The sequence below is a fragment of the Ascaphus truei genome, chromosome 5, assembly GCF_040206685.1.
Source record: "Ascaphus truei isolate aAscTru1 chromosome 5, aAscTru1.hap1, whole genome shotgun sequence".
Lineage (NCBI taxonomy): Eukaryota > Metazoa > Chordata > Amphibia > Anura > Ascaphidae > Ascaphus > Ascaphus truei.
Window position 1 is genome coordinate 87,497,150 of NC_134487.1, and position 22,642 is coordinate 87,519,791.

General features: G+C 42.5%; 1 protein-coding gene across 17 annotated transcripts in view; it reads left to right on the top strand.

Moving 5' to 3' along the window:
* The window catches only part of USP15 (ubiquitin specific peptidase 15), a 116,225-nt gene that overhangs the window by 64,055 nt on the left and 29,528 nt on the right, over window positions 1-22,642 (top strand). For 14 of the 17 annotated variants that reach the window (XR_012801666.1, XR_012801665.1, XR_012801667.1 and 11 more), the window contains 5 exons: window positions 39-197; window positions 287-511; window positions 9,973-10,056; window positions 10,158-10,252; window positions 10,850-11,041. Coding sequence is in view for 11 of the 17 variants with exons in the window: in XM_075600154.1 (XP_075456269.1) it covers window positions 39-197; window positions 287-511; window positions 9,973-10,056; window positions 10,158-10,252; window positions 10,850-11,041 (755 nt within the window). In the remaining 6 variants the exon portion in view is untranslated. Of the gene's footprint in view, window positions 1-38; window positions 198-286; window positions 512-9,639; window positions 9,725-9,972; window positions 10,057-10,157; window positions 10,253-10,849; window positions 11,042-19,273; window positions 19,353-22,642 lie in introns of those variants that run through there. The other 3 variants (XR_012801669.1, XM_075600165.1, XM_075600166.1) reach the window with 3 other exon arrangements.

Consider the following 22,642-nt stretch of genomic DNA (forward strand, 5'->3'; position numbering starts at 1 on the left):
AATTAAAGAAACAATAGTCTTTTATATGTATTTTACAGACTCAGGTCGGGCGTTTTGCACCACAGTTTTCTGGTTATCAACAGCAAGATTGCCAAGAATTGCTTGCTTTCCTATTAGATGGCTTACATGAGGATTTAAATAGGATTAGGAAGAAGCCTTACATCCAACTAAAAGATGCAGACGGAAGGCAGGACAAGGTAATTGTCATCCTATGATCCTGTCTATTAATTCTGTATTTTACTCTTAGATTGCTAAAGTTTGAAAGTATATTTTTCTTGCATTGTAGGTAGTTGCTGAAGAAGCCTGGGAGAATCATATAAAAAGAAATGACTCCATCATTGTTGATATATTTCACGGGTTATTTAAGTCCACCCTTGTATGTCCTGAGTGTGCTAAAATTTCTGTAACGTTTGATCCTTTTTGTTATTTAACACTTCCCCTACCCATGAAAAAAGAACGCAATCTGGAAGTTTATCTCGTTAGAATGGATCCACTTTCCAAACCTATGCAGGTAAGATGTGTTTTCTATGCTTAGCTACGATCAGGTGCTACGGGCAATATAATTACATTTGCTGAATTGGGGGGAAAGCTTATTCATATTGTCATTTAATATTATAATCCTTATTCTAAATATTTTCAGTGCTCATCAGTTATGACAGTTGTGTGGCCTTGGCTAAATGTCTTCAGATTAGCGCCTACTGTCTCCTCTCCTGAGAGGGTGCTACAGGGAGATATGTTTTATGCTTTATGAGAAGAGGGGGAAGGGTGGCTCAGCTATTAAAAAGGAGGAAAATAGTACATAATTAGATAGTGAAAAGAATCTTGATACTTTCCAATGACACCTAAACATGAGATATTCTAACCAAGAAGTATATAATTCCATGGTAATTTATATGGAACAAAAAAAGACAGAAAGCCCAGTGCTACATCCAATGTGACAAAAATACACAGTGAAATACTTAGATATTCTCTTGAATAAGGATCATTTAATTAAACCTTTTGTCCAAAGTGTTATAAGCCTGCAAGCCCCATCAAGGCCTGACCAGTAAGTATGTCCTAATACTACCCATGCAAATTCTCATTTACCTCTGCTTAAGGGAGTATGGCCACAATGGACCTGTCCTGCACAAGAACATGAAAAAAACCTTGCTACTTAAAATGTGGGGTGGGGTGAGCTTAAACCCTGGGAGGAGGGGCCACTAGCCTCCAAACAACTGATACCAGTAGAAAATCAAATTAATAAACACAATCCCAGCAAGCTCATGTGACGGGAGCTTTGTGACAGGCTATTAATAATACACACCAAATATATATAACTGGGTTGAACTAGTACGAGACTTAGATATGATAAAATATAATTTATTCCTTGATAAAGGTGAACACACAAGATATACAAATAACAGGCAAAATATAGACACTTACTTAAAGATTATGACAAGAAAGCCATCAGGATACAGGATGGGCCATGTCTTCCATATTTCAGTTGACATCACAGCAAGACAGGCAGGTCATGAAGACACATGAAGGACATTTGAGTAAGGGGTGACTCTGAGTTAAATACCATGTCAAACTCATCTCTTAACCCTAGATGCCGAAAAGGCTAGAAAAAGTATTTGAAGCAGATTTTGGGCTTCCATTGTTTGGTGTGAAGTATCACACTTAAACTAGTCAGTTCCTGGGCGCAGCATAAACAATTAGGCAATTTAGCCTTTGATCACCAGGCTATGTAAATTCTAGCAGGATGTCCTTCCTGCTCATTACCATAACAGAGGGAGTCTGCAGTTTTCAGAACAGATTCAAAATCCCATATACACTGTAAATAACTTCATAACTTCAGTTCAGTAATACGTACTGGCACGCAAGATTAATACATTCCGTCACGCAAGATTAATACATTCCGTCACGCATGGCGCTCCCAATGAGACTAAATATTACCGTGTAATACTAAAATCAAGAGAGATATTAATATATGTCTCTTCGAACCGGCTAAACCTCAGGTGTCTGTATTCATTAGTTGGGGCTTGGTCCCACGAATACACATATGTAACTCTTAGCATGTTCAGCCGAGGACATCTCATAATAAGTTTGTAAGTGTGAGTTATAACGCTCACAACCCACTCCAGCTTCCTAACCATTTGGTTGCTCACCTGACCATTTGCATTTAGTAGGCAGGCATCTTTGAGGGTAATTTAAACAAAGGGCTAGAATCACTGTTTTAACATTAACCCTTTCCCTCCCGCAGCAACCCTAGTGTATGTGTGGGTGCAAACACTAGGATAACACAATACAGGGGAATAAGCATTTGGATATTGAAGCGAGGTAAAAACATTACTGGACCTCAGTCCAGTTAACCCCTTGCTTCCCAGGTGAGGGTAGAGGGTGGCCAATTGAGGTGTAACCCCTTTAATCCCGGGCCAAATCCTCCCCATCGTCACACCTCCCCTGCTCAAGGGGTGCCTGGTGCCCCAGCTGCCTCCCCCTGGCACTGGGATACCACTGGCGCCCTTGAAGCACTCAATAAGTCCTGAGGGGGTTGGCCTGGCAAAATTGTCCTCTGGCATTGCCCAGTACATTGTCCTGGCCACAGTGGATCGTGAAGTCCAGATCCTGCAGAGCAGGGCTCCACTGTGGCCGCCGGGCATTCTCCTTTGCCTCCCCCTGCCCCCCACCCAGTGCCTGATGAACCAAGTCCATGGTGAAGGGGCCCCTTTGCAGACCAGGCTGCACACTGCCCAGAGACTGGCATGTCTCTGCATCAACAGGAGACCAGCTATCCAGCACAGACCGTCGCTTTCCTGTCAACCAAGTCTGGGAAAGAGCTATGTCACTATCCTGTAGTGACCCTACCTGCCATGGCCCTGTGCCCACCTGTAGCTGCTCTGCTATACTCCTGACTCTCCTCCCTGGCTGCCTATCTACCCACAGCCCCTCCTTTGGGAACCCTGGGGAATCTGTCAGGGGGGTCACTCCTGGCCAGTCAGAACAAGGGACCTTCTGCCTACCTAGCCCATCCCTAGCTTCTGCCAGCTGCCTGACACCCCACTGACCTCCAATCTCCCCCTGCTCCACGGTGTCTCCCTGCCTAGCCTCCCCTAGGCCCAGCACCTCAGCCTGCTGCTTACCTCCCTGCAGCCCACCTGCACTCCTCTCTCCCCTGGGCAATCCTAACCCAGACACTGGAACTACCTGAGTGCACCTACCTCCCTGACCTTGTCTCCCCCTTACCAGGGATGAGCTCAGGGGCACCTCTCCAGATGCAACCGCCTTAGCTCTTGGCTGGCAGGTATCCCTGGGGTGGCACAAGCTGGCCACCGCCCATGATACCCCCAGCCCATAGCTAGGCTGCAACAGGGGGTTGCTGATCTGAGAAACCCCCTGAGGCTCTGCCAGGGTAATGGGAAACTCTAGCTGCCATACCTGCTGCTTTCCCTCCCCGGCTTCCACTAGCCCTTCTTCTCCCACAGAGATCTGATGCTGGCTACCTACCTGCAGCCTCCCCTGACTCCACTTCTCCCTAGCTAATCCTAACCTGGATCCTAGGGATACCTGAGTGAGGCCATCTCCCTGACACTGTCTCCCCATTACCGGGGATGAGCTCAGGGTTGCTGGTGCAGATGCACCCACCTTAGCTCCTGGCTGGCAGGTAATCTGGGGATGGTCTAACTTTGCCACAACCCCTGATACCTCCAGCCCATAGCAAGGCTGCAACAGTGGGGCTCTTAACCGAGAGTCCCCTTGCTGCTCTGCCAGGGTAATGGGGAAATCTGGCTAGCTCACTTGCTGCCTTCCCTCCCCGGTTCCCACTGGCCCACCCAACCCTCTCCCAGGCAATCCTACCCTAGAGCTGGGTGCTAACGGGGCTTGCCCCTCTCCCTGAAGCTGTGCCCCCATTACTGGAGGTGAGCTCAGGGTTGCTGGTGCAGATGCACCCACCTTAGCTTCTGGCCGGCAGGTAATCTGGGGGTGGTCTAACTTTGCCACTACCCCTGAAATCTGGGGGTGGTCTAACTTTATCACAACCCCTGATACCTCCGGCCCATAGCCAAGCTGCAACAGTGGGGCTCTTAACTGAGAGTCCCCTTGCTGCTCCGCCAGGGTAATGGGGAAGTCTAGCTGCCCTACAAGCTGCCTTTCCTTCCCCTCCCCTGGTGCCCCTATCTCATGCCACCCCCCAGTCACCCGTATAGTGAAACAACAGGGTACAGTCATAGGGAAAAATAAGTCAGGGTCAGTCTGCGACTTGGTCTGGCTTACCTCGCTGGTCCCCGCAGAGACCGCCGCCTTCGTTGGTCCCGATTGCATGGGGACTGGAGTGGCCGCCGCCGGCACCATCTGGGCTGGGCAGCAACGGGCCGCTGCCGCGACAGCGCCCGGGTTGGGTACAGGTACAACGGTGCAGGACCAGGGTCCCAGGTCTTTGTGGAGGAACACAGCTCCATGCAAACTTGGTAAAATAACCCCCTCCCGCAAACCCTGTCCCTCCCCCCAAATAAAATTGCCGCCGGCAGGATGCCGGAGTGGCGGCTCCTTCTCTGCCGCCGCCGCCGGTTCTCCGCCGGGATCAGGTGGATGGCCGTCGCTCTCCGCCGCTGTTGCTGATGCAGCCCGTCCAGGTTCTCCAGGAGATGTCCCGAGGAGGGTTGTCGCCCTGGCTGGGCGGGAGCCATCAGAGGATGCCGCTAACTGGATCATCTTTTCCGCAGCTCTTGAGCGCTGGCCCTGAGGGGCTTCTTCGCCCGACCGCGCACGGTCCGGGCACCGGGCATTATTGTGGCCCGTTTGTTGGCAGTGCCACAGCGCCTGCCGGTTCTTCTCCGCCGCCGGTGGACTAACCCCAGCAAGGGGCAACAGAGTCCAGAGCGGAGTTGCTTGAGCGCCGGGCTGTGGGAGGGAATAAGCGGGTCGGTGTGGTACCGACGCCAGGGACTGGGTCCACTTCGCCGGGAACCACGTCTTGCCCAACGCACACACCAGTGCTAGCTCTTTCAGGGAAAATGGACGGGCCACCGCAACGGCCGTTACCTCTCCTGGTGCAAGACTTCCGTGGTCTCCGAGACCACCCGCTCCCTCCACAAGTCTCTGCCGTCCCGGAGCTGGGTCCATTCCCTGTTCTCCAGGTGGTTTGATGGTTACAGCGGCTGCAGCTGTGGATCTTTGCTCAGCCTGCCGGGTTTCATGCTCACCGATCGCTGTCTCTCAGCCTTGCTGGTTGCTGGTCCCCGCGCTGACTTCATGCACTCCTCCGGTCTTGTTGCCCAGCTCCAGTCAGACGGATAGCCGGCACTTTGGTTCTGGAGGCAATGCTTCTCACAAGTAGGGGAACAGTGAGGAGGTGCCATATCTTGTGTTATATGTTGTACACTGTGTGTTCAATATCTTTAATCCCAGGAACTCGCAATTACCATCGAGTTCCCACTATATTACAGTATCCCACAGAACACTAGTAATACAGGTCCAGTTCAATCACGCCGCTTGCCACCAGTTTTATTAATAAGCCTGTGACGGGAGCTTTGTGACAGGCTATTAATAATACACCAAAAATATATATAACTGGGTTGAACTGGTACGAGACTTAGATATGATAAAATATAATTTATTCCTTGATAAAGGTGAACACACGAGATATACAAATAACAGGCAAAATGTAGACACTTACTTAAAGATTATGACAAGAAAGCCATCAGGATACAGGATGGACCATTTCTTCCATATTTCAGTTGACATCACAGCAAGACAGGCAGGTCAGGAAGATACATGAAGGACATTTGAGTAAGGGGTGACTCTGACTTAAACACCATGTCAAACTCATCTCTTAACCCTAGATGCCGAAAAGGCTAGAAAAAGTCTTTGAAGCAGATTTTGGGCTTCCATTGTTTGGTGTGAAGTATCACACTTAAACTAGTCAGTTCCTGGGCCCAGCATAAACAATTAGGCAATTTAGCCTTTGATCACCAGGCTATGTAAATTCTAGCAGGATGTCCTTCCTGCTCATTACCATAACAGAGGGAGTCTGCAGTTTTCAGAACAGATTCAAAATCCTATATACACTGTAAATAACTTCATAACTTCAGTTCAGTAATACGTACTGGCACGCGAGACGTATTAATACATTCCGTCACGCATGACGCTCCCAATGAGACTAAATATTACCGTGTAAAACTAAAATCAAGAGAGATATTAATATATGTCTCTTCGAACCGGCTAAACCTCAGGTGTCTGTATTCGTTAGTTGGGGCTTGGTCCCACGAATACACATATGTAACTCTCTTAGCATGTTCAGCCGAGGACATCTCATAATATTCTTATATTTAATAAGGTCACTCATTCTGATCTCTCCTTGGGTAACCACACCCCTGGCCCCAATCAATAAATCTCTTTGAAGCAGGGACCCCTGGGTAGTGGACATTTGTCACCTGGTGTTAGATTTCACACCCAATGCCCCAGACCTCCTGAATCAGAGGCCTTTGTAAGTGTGAGTTATAACGCTCACAACCCACTCCAGCTTCCTAACCATTTGGTCGCTCTCCTGACCATTTGCATTTAGTAGGCAGGCATCTTTGAGGGTAATTTAAACAAAGGGCTAGAATCACTGTTTTAACATTAACCCTTTCCCTCCCGCAGCAACCCTAGTGTATGTGTGGGTGCAAACACTAGGATAACACAATACAGTTACACAGGGGAATAAGCATTTGGATATTGAAGCGAGGTAAAAACACATTACTGGACCTCAGTCCAGTTAACCCCTTGCTTCCCAGGTGAGGGTAGAGGGTGGCCAATTGGGGTGTAACCCCTTTAATCCCGGGCCAAATCCTCCCCATCGTCACAGCTCAGAACCCCAAAACCCTTGCAGGTTTATAACGCTATGTATGTATGAGAGAGAGAGACACACACACAACAGATATAAGACAGCGCTAAAAATAACTATATAATAATGACAAAATATATAAATTATGTAAATTAAAACGAGCCTAAAATCAATTAAAGAAAACACATTAAAATACTAAAAGGAAAATATAACTATGTCCAAAAAATACTTAAATGTGTAAGAGTCCAAGCAATATATAAATGACCACCACAATGGATCCTTTGGGAGTCACAGGCTGCCTTCTCCACAGGGAAAACTGATCCCAATGATAATCTAAAGAGGGAGAAAAAGAAAGAGAGGCGCTCTCTCCTAGTGTAATATTGCTAGAACGATTTTAATACAAAGCTAAAAACAACAATGGTTAAACTCACAAACATCAGATGTAAAATTGCATTTATGAGTACAATACTCAGTTCCGATCTCGGCTGCGTATACTCCACGTTTTTTCCTCGTGTCTGGTCAGCGGTAAATGCTTGCTCCAAGAACCAAAAACCAGAAGTAATGTAGGTACGCTCAAAACTCAGTCTTCCGGCAAGTAGTGTATCTGCCTGAAAATACACCCGTCTCTTATGAATAGTCCTAGAGTGGTGAACTGGACAATCCTTGACAGAGCCTTTACTCTGTCGTTCCGTACTGCTTCTGCCTTAGTTGGGGATTTGAATCACCTAGCGCCTTTCGTTGCGTCTATGCAACTTCGTCAGAGGCTACGGTGCTCATGAATACACCCATACTCCTATCAAGATGGACAGCTGATGTTAATCTGATATTAATTATCCACAAAAACACTTATATTGATCCTGTGGAATCAACTGAACAATCAATAAGAGTAAGATGGTAACCATAACAACCTTATAAAATGCTCAACATGAATATATAATAAAAACAGAACATTGATATTAATAATATTTAGAGACTAGTACCTCTCAATACATGTTTAGGATCACACTCAATGAATTTAGGTTGATTATTCCTAATAAAAATCAAAATAAAACTTGAACACTGGTTAAATATATATATAAATATAATGATGTGGGTTTTGGGGTTCTGAGCTTGCTGGGATTTGTGTTTATTAATTTATATAGAACAAAAAAAAAGAGCGCAAGGAGAGATCAATAAAAATAATTCGTACTTTATGTAAAAGATGTACATCATAAAAACTTACGTTACAAGTTACAATCCGTTCTGGTCTCCCCCATATCAGGATCCAGTCATTAGGCCTGGTCCCAGCCGATGAATTTTCTTCCACACTCCCCGATTTTATTTATTTATAAAATGTTTTACCAGGAAGTAAAACATTGAGAGTTACCTCTCGTTTTCAAGTATGTCCTGGGCATAGAGTTAAGACAAATAATACATGGTTACAAGCACAGTTGCATAAATGAACAGGGTATACATTATATACAAGAAATGGAGGATGGAGAAGAGATGAGAGGGGGAGAGAAATGACTTCTGGGGGGCAGCAAAGGCCCAGGGAACCAGGGCCTTTGCTGTTGACAGTTGTATATATACTGTCTTACCACATTTCTAATCAGTATAAATCCAACAGATGGGTATCCTTTCCATTCCTAACCTTCCATTATAAATACAATACGATACCACAACCCTATACATACCAAAACAGACAAAACGATTAAACAATAATAATAAAGACAGACTCAAAACATAAAAAGTAAAAACACATAAGCTATAACTGGCATAATTAAGCATAAAATTACAAATAGGGGGGAAGGCTTATCCTCTATAGGAAAGAGGTCTGCATTTAATATTTAAGCTTACCGTAATGTTGTTATCATAAATTCATTGGACACACATTTAAACTATCATAAGAATTCCATTATTGGGGACCCACAAGTATATACAGTGTCTTACAGCGGAGTGCTCATTTCCTTGATATCACTATTATTACATTCTTCCATCTAAGGAACATATGACCATAATACAGTCCCAATCTCCAGCAATATTATCATATATGGATACTCCCACATGGTGAATTCTCTATCGATACATTATCATCATCGGCAGTAATGACATCAGAGAATACATTTTGTGTTAACGATGTTTGTATTAACAAATCGTCATATATCTATGTGGATACCAGCGAACACCCAATACACAAAGTCACTAAGGTTATCGACATATAGTCATCAAAATGATAATTCTCATCCACAATCATAGAGATTAAATAACAGTACCTCAAAACCACACTTAGTGTATCAAAACCATCGATAGAGAGGTCACCATGTCGCCTATAGAGGATAAGCCCTCCCCGTAAATGTAATTTTAAGCTTAAGTTTTGTCAGTTTTGGTATGTATAGGGTTGTTGTATCGTATTATGTTTATAATAGAAGGTTAGGAATGGAAAGGCTACCCATCTGTTTGATTCATACTGATTGGAAATGTGGTAAGACAGTATATGTACATCTGCCTCTACAGCCAATGACTCACCTCCTGATGAAGCATCGCATGACACGAAAGGCATAGAAGCACTGAGTCAGCAGGTCCTGTGTCTCGCGTGATGACGGACCTCTGACGTCGGCCTCCCCCACGAGGATGCCGCTATCTGCGGTTCAGCTGCAGTTGTGGCTGCCTTGTCAGGACTTTCTCCCTACCTGGTCCCCTCACCTCTCTTTTCTATCTGGGTGTGTGGGAGACAATCCATCAGCTGAGACCGGTCTACTGATTATAACTTGTAACATGTAAGTTTTTATGATGTACATTTTTTACATAAAGTACTAATTATTTTTATTGATCTCTCCTTGCGTTTTTTGTTTTAGTGTTTAAATATTGGCCCCGCTTATCACTTGAAAATGGACAAGCTGCCGGAGGGACATACTATAAGGGACATTAGGAGATTTAACGGTCAGCATTTGGTTGTGATGACACTTTACAAATATTTTTGGACACTGCTATTCTGATTTATCTTTATATTCATTTTAAATTCGCTGCTGTTTATTGGCAAGAACTGAGTCATCTTATTGTACTGTACTGCTCTATCTTTAGAAAACTAATTTTAACAGTCCAGTTACAAAAAAGGGACACCTATATACTTTGTTTTACCATGGGATGAAATTAATTGTGTGATGCATTTCAATTTTATATTTTTTTAGTACAAAGTAATTGTTCCAAAGATTGGAAACATAATGGACCTTTGCACAGCTCTTTCTTCATTGTCAGATATAGCTCCAGAAAAGGTGGGTACTGTGGGAGTACAAACATATTTATTTGCTGCATTGGAGTGTCCTATGATTGGTTTAACAAATCTGATTATTATTTTTTTGTCCCTATTGTTTAGATGGTAGTCACTGATATATACAACCATAGATTTCACAGGATATTTGCAATGGATGAAAATTTAAGTAGCATTATGGATCGTGATGACATTTATGTGTAAGTTATTTCATCTGCTCTATATTGTATTTAGTTGTTACTGTGTTTTTTGGAATAGATGGATACATATATAACTTCTTTCTTGATAAACATAGGAACACTTTTTAACAATTATTTATTTAAAATGTCACCTGTACATTTTGTAAATGGTGGCATTGTGAGAGAATAGTTGGGAATATATTTTCAGGCCAAAGAACCTAAAGCAAAGTTTTCTTCCTCTTATTATTTATTTAAAATGTCACCTGTGCATTTTGTAAATGGTGGCATTGTGAGAGAATAGTTGGGAATATATTTTCAGGCCAAAGAACCTAAAGCAAAGTTTTCTTCCTCTTCCCCTTTGAAAATACTAGGATAGTTGTTTCATAGCCCTGCACAGAGCCATTGATATGATTTGATTATTGGAGCCAAAAAGTTATGTTCATCTTTTTCTATGGATCTTGCCTAGCATAAGATGAACTTGGGAACTACAATTCAATCTACATTAAAACCAAGCTAGTACAAAAATCTCTTCGTTTTTGCTAACCTCTTAATTAGTTATGCTTGAGCAAGCTGATCAATTTATATTTAGTTTGTCAATATCATGATTTTGTACTTTAGATTTGAAACATCCATCAATAGGACAGAAGATACGGAACAAGTAATAATTCCTATTTATTTACGTGAGAAGTTTCGCCATACTAGTTACAGTCATCACCATGGTTCTACCTTGTTTGGCCAACCTTTTCTTATGACTGTGCCTAGAAATATTACTGAGGATAAGCTCTACAACCTGCTTTTGTTAAGGATGTGGTAAGTATTAAATGTATATATGTATGTATGTATATATTAGTGTTTATGGACAAAGGCACCCCTTAAACTGTACATACTGCTGGGTATTATAAGCGAGTGTCTCTACCAGAGATTACTATACAGTATAACATGCATGATAATACAAAAAAGGGGTAGGAACCCCCAACGAAAGATCAAGTATTTTTTTAATGGTGCAGGCCCAGCTTTCGGTTGGAGTGCTTACCTTTTTATTTTGTGTGTGTGTGTGTGTGTGTGTGTGTATATACATACAGACATACATACTGTGTGTGTGTGTGTGTGTGTGTGTGTGTGTGTGTGTGTGTGTGTGTGTATATATCTATCTGTATATATATCTACCTATCTATATATAGATATATATATATATATATATATATATATCTTTTTATTTATATTTACATAAAAGGAGTTAAATACAAATAAGGGCTGAAACGCAACAGCCCTCTCATCCCCTGTACCCCATGTATCAATTTACCCCACCTTATAGATTTTAAGATCCCTGAGACAGGGCCTCTTCTAACACAACACATTGCAGGCCTATCCTACCTCTCCTAATGCAATGTTAACCTTGTCTGTAAATGTTACATATGCCCATAATCATATCACTAACTGCCCATAAAATGTCTGTAAATTGAATGTATAACCTCTGTTCATTTAATGTAACTATGTATTGTCATTATAGCTCTGTGCCCAGGACATACTTGACAAAGAGAGGTAACTCTCAACGTATTACTTTCTGGTAAAACATTTTATAAATTAATAAGCATGTGCAAACAGATATAAAAGGTAATAGGGGCCCTGCTTAGCAGAGTTTACAATCTAGAGCAAATGAGGGACAATGTTGAAACAATAAAGGTAAAGTGACTGCTCATTGTGGGATGGGGTATGCCTCAAATTGGAGTTTGGTCCAGCCCTACAGCTGATCCCATTAAGGTTTCTGGGTGTTAGGGGGTATACATATCGTGGAGATTGGTTTGGCCGCACACAGGTCCAATGGGTTGTAGGGTGTTGGGGTGCAGATGGATAGTAGAGGTAGGCCACATAGACTTCCTTGAAAGGTGAGTTTCCACAGAGTTTCTTAAATATCTGAAAGCTGGGAGAAGAGTCTGATGGTACATTGTAGGGAATTCCAGAGAGAGGGGCCAGCACAGGAAGAGTCTTGTAGGTAGAAGTGAGAAGAAATAGAGGCGGGAGGAAAGGCGGGTGTCGTGGGATAAAACGTAGTGGGCGTTTAGGTATATATTTTGGGATGAGAGCTGAGATGTAATGGGGGCCAGTGGTGTTGAGAGCTTTCTTAGCAAGAGTGAGCTTCTTCAATTTGATTCTAGCAGATGTGGGAAGCCAGGGTAGGGATTTGCATAGTGAAATAGGATAAGTAGAGCTGTGAGTGAGATAAATGAGTCTGACAGTAGCATTTTAGACAGAATGGAGTTGGGATGACAACGACGAGAAGGGTGCAGTAGTCAAGGCAGGACAAAATGAGTAAGTGAATTAGGATTTTAGTTGTATCATTATCAGACAGGTAAAAATGAATGCTCCTTCTCCATATAAGGCACCTCCACCTTCCTACAGCCTCTTTTTCCTGTTCTGCTTAATATGATGTGCTGTTAATGCATCTTTACTGCCGTTCAGGCTATTCTTGTGCATCCCTAGTTCCCAGGGTCTTGCCCTACAGGCGGCATAATAGGGAGACAAAACGCCCGTTATTGTGCACTTTCTTAAAAACTGTGATTCTGAGAAAAAGATGCTTTATATCCCCCTTTACAATATCAAATGGTAAATAACACAAAAGAAGATGTGGAAATGAGCACCCCTGACAAAGAGAGAAGCAAAAATTCACATGAGAAAAATCTTACGCAAACATAGATTTATTGCATTAAGCAACAATGTGGTTGTACAAGACAGTGAGGCTCTTTGTCCTCAGTAGTGACATGTTTCAGACTCACCAGAAGAAGGGACAGTCTGTTCCTATACGTTTTACTACTTTGACACTCAAGGTAGTCTTCCTTGTAGACATTACATCAGCAAGGAGATTCCGATTCCTGCTTTATTCTGTGAGGAGCCCTTTACAAAAATACATTAGGATAAGGAAGTGCTTATCCTAGATTTCAAGACAGTGTTATTATGTTGTTCAAATCCATCAAAAGGTCTACCAGCAAGAAAAGATATGATTTCTGGGTGGATTAAGGAATATATATTGAAGGTATATCACCAAAAAGGTACAGAGGTTCTTTCCATTTTGAAAGCTCATATCACAGCTCAAGATCTGAGAGTAAATCTTGGGTGAAGAAAGCTCAGGCATTCGTGGAAAAACGCTGTAAAACTGCAGCATGGTGTTTCAGGCTTTGGGTGAGGTGAGATTGGGCCGTAAAAATTTGCAGGCAATGATTCAGTAAAAAAAGAGAGCAAAATGTGTATATATGTATAATATGTATAAAGCGAAAGTAACAAACAGTTTCCGAAACGCGTTGGGTTTACTGGTCCCAATCGCAACAGTTTGTTTAGTGGTCGCAATCGTGACACACTCCTTGTGACGTAATCAAGCTGTGCCCCTCCCCCAAGCACCAAACAAGCAGGCAAGGAAATGCCTGCATGGTAGCAGAGAGGGAGAAAAACAAGCCTGTAGCTACTGTATACACGAGGAGGGTCTGACCCTGCACAGGAGGATCTGAACCTGCACCAGTTGATATAGGATTTTTCCTAAACTTATGCGCTTTTTCAAAAGCTTTGTTGTGTGAGTACTTTTTCACTTTAATTAAAGTGACCTGCACTATAGACATGGTCTCTCTTACGCTCTTGTTTTAGGAGCTATGTTATGAAGAATGGAGAGAGGACTGTTTGCACTTGAGCTGCTGTGGGGACTTGAATTAGCTCTACATGTATTTATATTGGCATTATTTTGTATGTCATTTGGAGCGTGCTTAGGATTTTTCTTGATATACAGTATGTACAGTGGTGAGAAGTTTGTGAACCTCTTAGGATTTTCACATATTTCAAACCTAAAATGTTATTAGATCTTAATCTACTGTAAGTCCTAATAATAGATAAAGATAACCTGATCAAACAAATGACACAAAAAACATAATACTTTTCAACATTTATTTATCCATAAATGATACAACATTCAATATCCATGTGTGAAAAATTATATAAACCTTTACATTCAGTACCTGGTGGCACCCACTTGAGCAGCAATAACTTCAACTAAGCGTTTCCTGTAACTGCTGGTCAGTCTTTCATATTGGTTTTGAGGAATTTTGGCCCATGCCTCCTTACAGAACTGCTTCAACTCAGTGACATTTGAGGGCTTCCTTGCATAGACGCCTCACTTCAAGTCCTGCCACAACATTTCGATGGGGTTTAGGTCCGAACTTTAACTAGGCCAGTCTAAAACGCGGAATTTCTTCTGCAGCAATTCTTTTGTAGACCTGCTTGTATGTTTAGGATCATTGTCTTGCTGCATAACCCACTTTCTCTTCAGCTCACGGATGGATGGCCTGACATTCTCCTCTACAAACTTCTGATACAGTGTAGAATTCATTCTTGTGTCAATGATGGCAAGCCGTCCAGGTCGTGAGACAGTAAAGCAGCCCCAAACCATCACACCCCCACCACCATGCTTGACAGTTGGGATGAGGCTTTTCTGTTCGAACGCAGTTTTGGTTTTCTCCCAACATAACGTTTCTCATTGAGGCCAAAGAGTTCTACCTTTGACTCGTCTGTACAGAGAACATTGTTCCAGAAGTCTTGTGGATCATCTACTGTATTTGCTCTTTGGCGAACTTCAGACTGCAGCAATGTTCTTTTTAGAGAGCTGTGGTTTCCTCCTGGCTATCCTTCCATGAATACCATTCTTGTCCAGTCTTTTTCTGATAGTTGAATCATGAACACTCACATTAGCCAAGGTGAGAGTGGCCAGCAGATCCTTTGATAATGTGAGGTTCTTTGTGACTTCCTGCTTGAGTTTCTGGTTTGTTCTTGGAGAGATTTTGGTAGGACGACCGCTCCTGGGTAGAGTAACTGTTGTCTTGAACTTTCTCCACTTGTCTGACAGTGGATTGGGGGAGCCCCAAAGTCTTATAAATAGTTTTGTAGCCCTTTCTAGTCTGATGAGCATCAATAACTACTTTTCTGAGGTCTTCAGAAATTTATTTTCATTGTTGCATGGTGTTTCCACACACCTGTATGGTGAAGACCAAACTCAGAAAGTTTCTGATCTTTTTATACAGTCGGGTCGTGCGTCCCAAACTCACACCTGAAGATCTACCTAATTATCTAAACACCTGAGTCTAATTATCCTCTTTAATTTAGCTGATAAAACCAGGGTTTCACTTACTTTTTCACATACCCTGACTCTTAATTACTACAGTAATTGTTTGTCAAATTCATACATCATTTTGTTCCAAAAGACATGGAATTGGATAATATAAATGCTGTTGGATATTTAAGAATAGACTGGTTTTGATTCAAGAAGGTTATTGTGGAAAAACTAGAATTTCCGTAATTATCATAGCGGTTCACAAACTTTTTCTCCCCACTGTATATATAACCCTCACCCCTGAAAAAGCTAAGTGAAACTCGTAGGGTTAATTCCCTGGACTTCCTGAATTACAGTAGAACATTCACTGCTGGCAAGACTCCAGCGCAACACATGACGTGTTCTCTGCTAATGTCATTGGACAGAGACGAGGACGGGGAAACCCCAGGCTTGGGCGTGAGCCCTCCACATGCAGCATAAGATGCCCATTAGCTAGCTGTCCGTGGTTGTAGACAAGACCGTGCTGGGTGGTTCCCAGTCACTGCTTGTGTTTACTGAAATCCTTCAAGTTTTTCTCTTTACTGCGCGAATACATATTTATTGTGTCAGTATTGCACTATGTACCGCTCCTCAATCTAGAAATACCTCTACAAAAGGACTGAAGGCTTGTTTTACCTCTATGAATATGCACTTAACCTGTATCCCTGAACGACATTGATCGACATGCATAAAACTCAAGTGGATTATATGTGAGTGGACAATTTATAGAATACCAGTCCTCCAGTCATATTTGTGACATCATACACCATGTGGGTTTTTTCCCCTATCTTATGTGCTTGGGCCGCTTTTCGAATCATATATTTATATACATGTATCTCTGTGATTTTCCTTCTTTCCTCCCACCCTTGGGAATCACCCTGTTACTTCCTATTCCTCTTTACTGCCATGGAACAGGAACAGGAAAACTAAAGAATTATTTCTTACAGATAATTTTCTTTCCTTTAACCAAGCCATGGCAGTACTACCTCTCTCCCTTTGTGTTTTTATTTTCGTTTGGTGTGGGGCATCCAGGGAATTTTTTCTGCTTGGGGAATATCACAATGGCCTTTTATGGGAAAAGAGCGGTAATTTTTCGTCCTGTTCTGCTCAGTCTCGGTCTTTACTGCCATGGAGGGGTTTGAGGACTGAATATTAAACATTATAGGCTAAAGCAGTCAAATTCCGGGCTTTATTGAAATTCCTGCCCTCTGATTGGATAATGCCCGGAATTTTAACCAATCAGTAATGCCCGGAAATTTAGCTGCTTGTAAAGTGTTGATTTCAATGTTAAAAATGAACTAAAAAATGATTAACCCTATATCTCAGCGCAAAAAAAATATATATATATATATTTAAGTGTGTAAATACAATAAGTGAATAATAAGCTTACTGCTAAGTGAAAGCTGCCAAAGGGTCTCTGCCTAACAAATTCCTCACAAACTCATTTCAGACAATAATACAAAAATGCAATGACCCGGCGCTCCAGGCTACAACAATACCCCAGTCCAATGATTAGTCCAAATGGATATGGAAAGTTCTTTTCAATATTCCAGCTGATGGAGAGATGATGATCCAATTCCTGGCTGTTAGTTCCGGACTCCTCCTAGTGAATAATAGACAAAAAGGAAAAGACCATTGCGCAGCCACAAGAACCAATAAATGACTCCACGACAGATTAAAGTAATGAATTTACAGACTTTCTGTGTTGTTGTTCCTTTGAGACAATCTGTGCTTTAAACCTCTTCTCTTTCAGATATCACGAATCCCACGTGTTGTATGTCATTCATCCAGGTTTTCTATCTGTTCACAGCATTACCACTCAGACATGGTTCCCATGTGTTCCCAGAAAGGAGATAACATAGAAGATGATGGTGCAGATTGATAAAAATTTATTACAATGAAAAATAAAAACAGCCAAAGGCTTACTCACATAAACCAGGCTGTGTTAAAACAGCTGACAACGTGCCGTCCGCAGCTTGATACAATCAGGTATAGCAGGCTTATGATGTAAACCACTATCATGAGCTCATCATGAGCTTGGTGCATTGCCACTTAATCCCAGGGATGATTCCGTAGTGGTTTACATCATAAGCCTGCTATACATGTCTGAGTGGTAATGCTGTGAACAGATAGAAAACCTGGATGAATGACATACAACACGTGGGATTCGTGATATCTGAAAGAGAAGAGGTTTAAAGCACAGATTGTCTCAAAGGAACAACAACACAGAAAGTCTGTAAGTTCATTACTTTAATCTGTCGTGGAGTCATTTATTGGTTCTTGTGGCTGCGCAATGGTCTTTTCCTTTTTGTCTATTATTCACTAGGAGGAGTCCGGAACTAACAGCCAGGAATTGGATCATCATCTCTCCATCAGCTGGAATATTGAAAAGAACTTTCCATATCCATTTGGACTAATCATTGGACTGGGGTATTGTTGTAGCCTGGAGTGCCGGGTCATTGCATTTTTGTAGTATTGTTGATTTCAATGTGATTGGCTGAAAATAATCAGCTTTCAGAAGAGCTGAGACAGGGCAGGGGATTGGTCTAAAAGTAGGAACAGCTCTGAGACAGGGCAGGGGATTGGTTAAGAAGAATCAGCCACGGGTTGACTCCTCCCCCTTGCTCCGTGAACTGAGAAGAATCAGTTGAATTGGTGGGGTGGGGGAGAGAGGGAGTCTGCAAAGCAAGTGAGTGTCTGTCTGCAGTTTGTTTCTGGCTGTAGTTTCTCTGTGTGTGTGTGTCAGTGTCAGTGTCAGTGTCAGCAGCAGCAGTGTTTATGAGTGTAGCAGCAGCTGTGTGTGTGCTGTGCTGTTGTGTTGTATTTGTGTGTAGCAGCAGTTTGTGTGTGTGTGTGTGTGTGTGTGTGTGTGTGTGTGTGTGTGTGTGTGTGTGTGTGTGTGTGGCAGCAGTTTGTGTGTGTGTAGATCTGCTGTGTTGTGTGTTGAGCTGCTGTGGTGTGTGTGTGTGTGTGTGTGTGTCAGTGTCAGCGTCAGCAGCAGCATCAGCAGCAGTGTTTGAGTGTAGCAGCAGCTGTGTGTGTGCTGTGCTGTTGTGTTGTATTTGTGTGTAGCAGCAGTTTGTGTGTGTAGAGGTTCTGTGTTGTGTGTAGAGGTGTTGTGTGTAGAGGATCTGTGTTGTGTGTAGAGGTGCTGTGTTGTGTGTAGAGGTGCTTTGTTGTGTGTAGAGGTGCTGTGTTGTGAGTGTAGATGTACTGTGTTGTGTGTGTGTGTAGAACTCCAGTGTGTGTGTGTGTGGCTGTGTGTGTAGATCTGCTGTGTTGTGTGTGTGTGTGTGTTGTGTGTGTGTACACAGAGGGGGCGGCAGTGTGTGGATATAGATATCTGCTGTGTAAGCGTATATAGAGGTGGATTCATGTATTTACCATTTTATTTTAATAAAAAAAATCTATATAACTATACAAAAGTGTCTATTATTTCTGAAAAAAGCCTACATTTAGCCTATAATAGTTATAATCCCCTCAGAACAGGGCATTGCTGGCCAATAATGCCCTGGCTGGGTTAAAGTCCCTCGGCTTCGCCTCGGGCCTTCAACTCTTCCAGCCAGGGCATTATTGGCCAGTAATTTCCTGTTCTTCGGGGATTATTACTTAAGTAAGAAATATTACTGCTTTCTTCACAATATTTTCTGCATAACAACTCAAAGTAAACTATCACAAGAACAGCACAGACAACATTTAAGAAGCTCTGAACAAGTACAGCTTTATTGGTCAATAAGATACAGGAGACTGCTTTAGGGACTCTAAAAACATGGTTGAAATAATTTGTTTATGTATTTAATTACTGTTAAATAAAAATTCAAGATGGTAAATATGCTCAAAAGGTTAAAAAATGAACAATGGTCATTTTTTTATGTAGTGCTGCAGCACTTTACATAGAATTTTTTTTTGCCCCATAGAGCTTACAATCTAATTTTTGGTGCCTGAAGCACAGGGAGACTAACAGGCTTGTCAGGGTTATATGCAGCCGACACTGAGGTTTGTCTTAAGTTTACCTGCTTCATTTTCAATGTATTACTCCTCTTAAATAAATGTATGTTAAAACAGCAGTCCATGCTGGTAGTTTTTGTTTTGTTTTTGTACTTCACGAGTCACGGGTATCTGAGAGCTGATCTGTAGTCCCCTGACCTCTAGGGACCAGGATATTAACACCTTTTCCAAACAAGAATACTTACTTGATGGAGACAAAAACCTTGCTCCGCCAAACAATGGAGAGTGGCAGCGTCATGAAGAGATCATGGGGATGCTACTTTAAGCCACACTTTGTGAAAGAAATATCCACTTTTTTATATTAATGTTGGCAATGGTAATGATAGAATTTCCTAAGAAAAAGGGTCACAATAAAAGTAAGAAAGGCATCAAAAATGTCATCATATTAGAGTTGAGAAGGTCCTGGCAATGAATGGGAATTACAGTTTATATGTCAACGTAAGTACATTGATATTGTTATCAGTAAAGAATGAATGAATTTGAGCCCTCCATGCTGTCTTTCATCCAGATAGAAAAGCTTTCAATGTTCCCTTACCTTTAACAATGAATGCTTCAGTAACTTTCAAATAGGTTGCAACATTTGTGAAACTGCCTTGGCATGTCTGATATACCAGTGTCCAAGGATCTGGAGAAACTGGGCAGTAAAGAATGCTAAAATAGTACTTGTGACTTAATAATTTCTATGTCTTTCATCTTGTTACCTCTTATTGAGAGGCTTCCCTTCGAAACCAGTGTGACGACAGACTTGTCTGGTAGTAATACTGTAGTTTGCCATCATGTTGTTTTATGTCTATGTTTCAAATAACCTTTGTAAGTACTGAGCTTGACATCTAAAGCCATTGGAGTGAACTGAGCATTTTAAGTGCAATGCATGGAGCAAGTGGCCTTTCTGCTTTCTACTTTTTAAAGTAGAATAGAAAATATAGTGTGTCACAATGTCAGCCTGGTAGCTATTATAAACACACTAATAGACAGCACTCTAATCAGAAAATATAATGAAAATGTTAATGGTGCATGGAGCGAAGTGGGCCTAAACAACCCCACTAAAAATCATACAAATCCCAAAGTAGGCTCCAGCACACTCAGATAGAAAAACGTAGAGAGTCTCCGAATAAGCCACAAATTTAATAGCGTAAACAAATAGATATACAAAATTGGAAATGCTAACCGACTAATGATGCAAAGTATACAGCTCTAATTATCACACAAGGGGGAGGGGGGGGGAGATGGGAAGGGAAGTGTGGGGTACAAATGAGGGTATGGGGAAAGGAAAACAGATAAACATATAAAGACAATAGGGTAAGAGGGGCAACGTTTCAGGGTTGGAACCCTTTCTTCTGGCCCGTTACCTTGGGTCCACAGGAACCTCAAGGTACTTCCCTTGACCCTTGTCCCCCCTATAAGACACACAAATGAAGCTAAGCAAAATCACAGAGTAATGCAATCATATAATTCTGCCGTGAACAGCCATCCGCAGTAAAGTTAAGTATACAGGGGTAAAGCAAACCGTCCTTATTCTCAGTGTTCACAGGCTACTGGCAAGGGCTACAGGCAATCTTCTTCTCTCTAACTGCAGCTGCGGTGGACAGGACATCCCACAAGGCATTTCATTTGTAGTCACTTCCTGGATGACGTCACGTATTACGTGTCGTCCCGCCCATCATGTCCGTGAAGTGCCTCCTACAAGGGGGATCAAGCGCGGATGCGTTAGGCAATGCTCGAGAATCCCACATGGCTACTGTAAACAGTGAAGGGACGCCACAGTCTCCTCTTGAGGCGTCGGACTGCTGCGCATGCGCAGTGAAGTTGCTTGTTCGTGGATGCTGCAGACCATGCAGAGAAGTAGTGCTGCTTGCCGGATTTGAAGTGCATCAGCATATGTAGAGAGAAGATGTATCCAAAAGGGCTAGTAGGGGGGTAGTTTCTATAACAAGACAAAATATCCATGAGTGTAGTGAACAAAAGGATAAAACACACCCACAGAAAAGATGTTGAACACATATGCGGAGAGGGTAAACACATGGAGAAACAGGACCAAATACAAGCGTGTGTAATAATCTAAATCTAAAAATTGTGTAAAAAATATCTGATGTTCTAGCACCTAGACAGGGGTAGAGGTGGGTTAGAGCATACTAAGTTAGAGACTGGATCACCACACTAAGACTGCCACTAGTGACCACAACACCAACCACTACATCTCTCATAATTGGGGCAGCTATCTAGAGCCTATATTGCTACCAAGTTGTTAACAGTCATAAATGCAAGACTTAAGAGGGTCTTGCCAACCGCTCCAGGGCTATAGTTAATCGTCACCTCACATGAAACAGCTGAGGTCTATTGACTTATTCATGCCACGTGGGGCCAGTGTGTCCAAGCGTCTTATTCACTGGGTTTCTCTTTGGAATAGAGTTCTCTGTAGATCTCCACCGCGCCGCTTCCTTTTCACACCATCTATTATTTGATATCGTAGCTGACTTACAGTACATTGTGCCCGGCTTGTATGAAATGGTGAGGGACTGGAGCATCTGGGTCACATTTCCATATGGCAGTCTTGTGCTGTCTAATCCTGTCCCTAACTGGCTTTGTAGTCTCGCCCACATACCACAGCCCACAGGGACACTTGATTAGATACACAACCCATTTGGATAAGCATGTATAGTACTCTTTGATTGTGTACTTCTGACCCGACAGTGGGTGAAGAAACGTTGGCCCCTCCTGCATGTTATTGCACTGTGCACAGCTACAGCATCTGTAGCAACCAAGCTTAGGTGTTCCCAAAAAGGTCTGTCTGCTCTGTGTCCCCCCAATGTCAGCCTTAACCAATTGATCCCTCAGGTTCCTCCCTCTTTTATACGAAAAGAGTGGTCGTAAAGAGAATAGCGGAGCTAGTGTGGGGTCATTCTGCAAAAGTGGACAGTGTCGTAAGATTTTTTTTTTCTCCACTTTGGGTATTAAAGGTGGATATAAATGAAACCGAAAATGTTCTCGTATTACGTCTAGCTGTGGAAGGGTCTAGGAAGGTAGTTCTAGACACTGATTCTGCCTTAGTTTGTTGCCTTGTCAAGAGTTCTATGGGATAACCTCTCTCTGAATTTGTTGGTCATACTGTCCATACTGAACTTTAAGTCTGTCTCCGTACTAATAATACGTTTAGTCCGTAAGAACTGGCTGTAAGGCAGACCACGCAGGGTCCCTGGAGGATGGAAACTTGAATAGTGCAACAAGTTGTTCCTATCTGTGGGTTTAGTAAAAATATTTGACTCCAGCCTATTATTTGT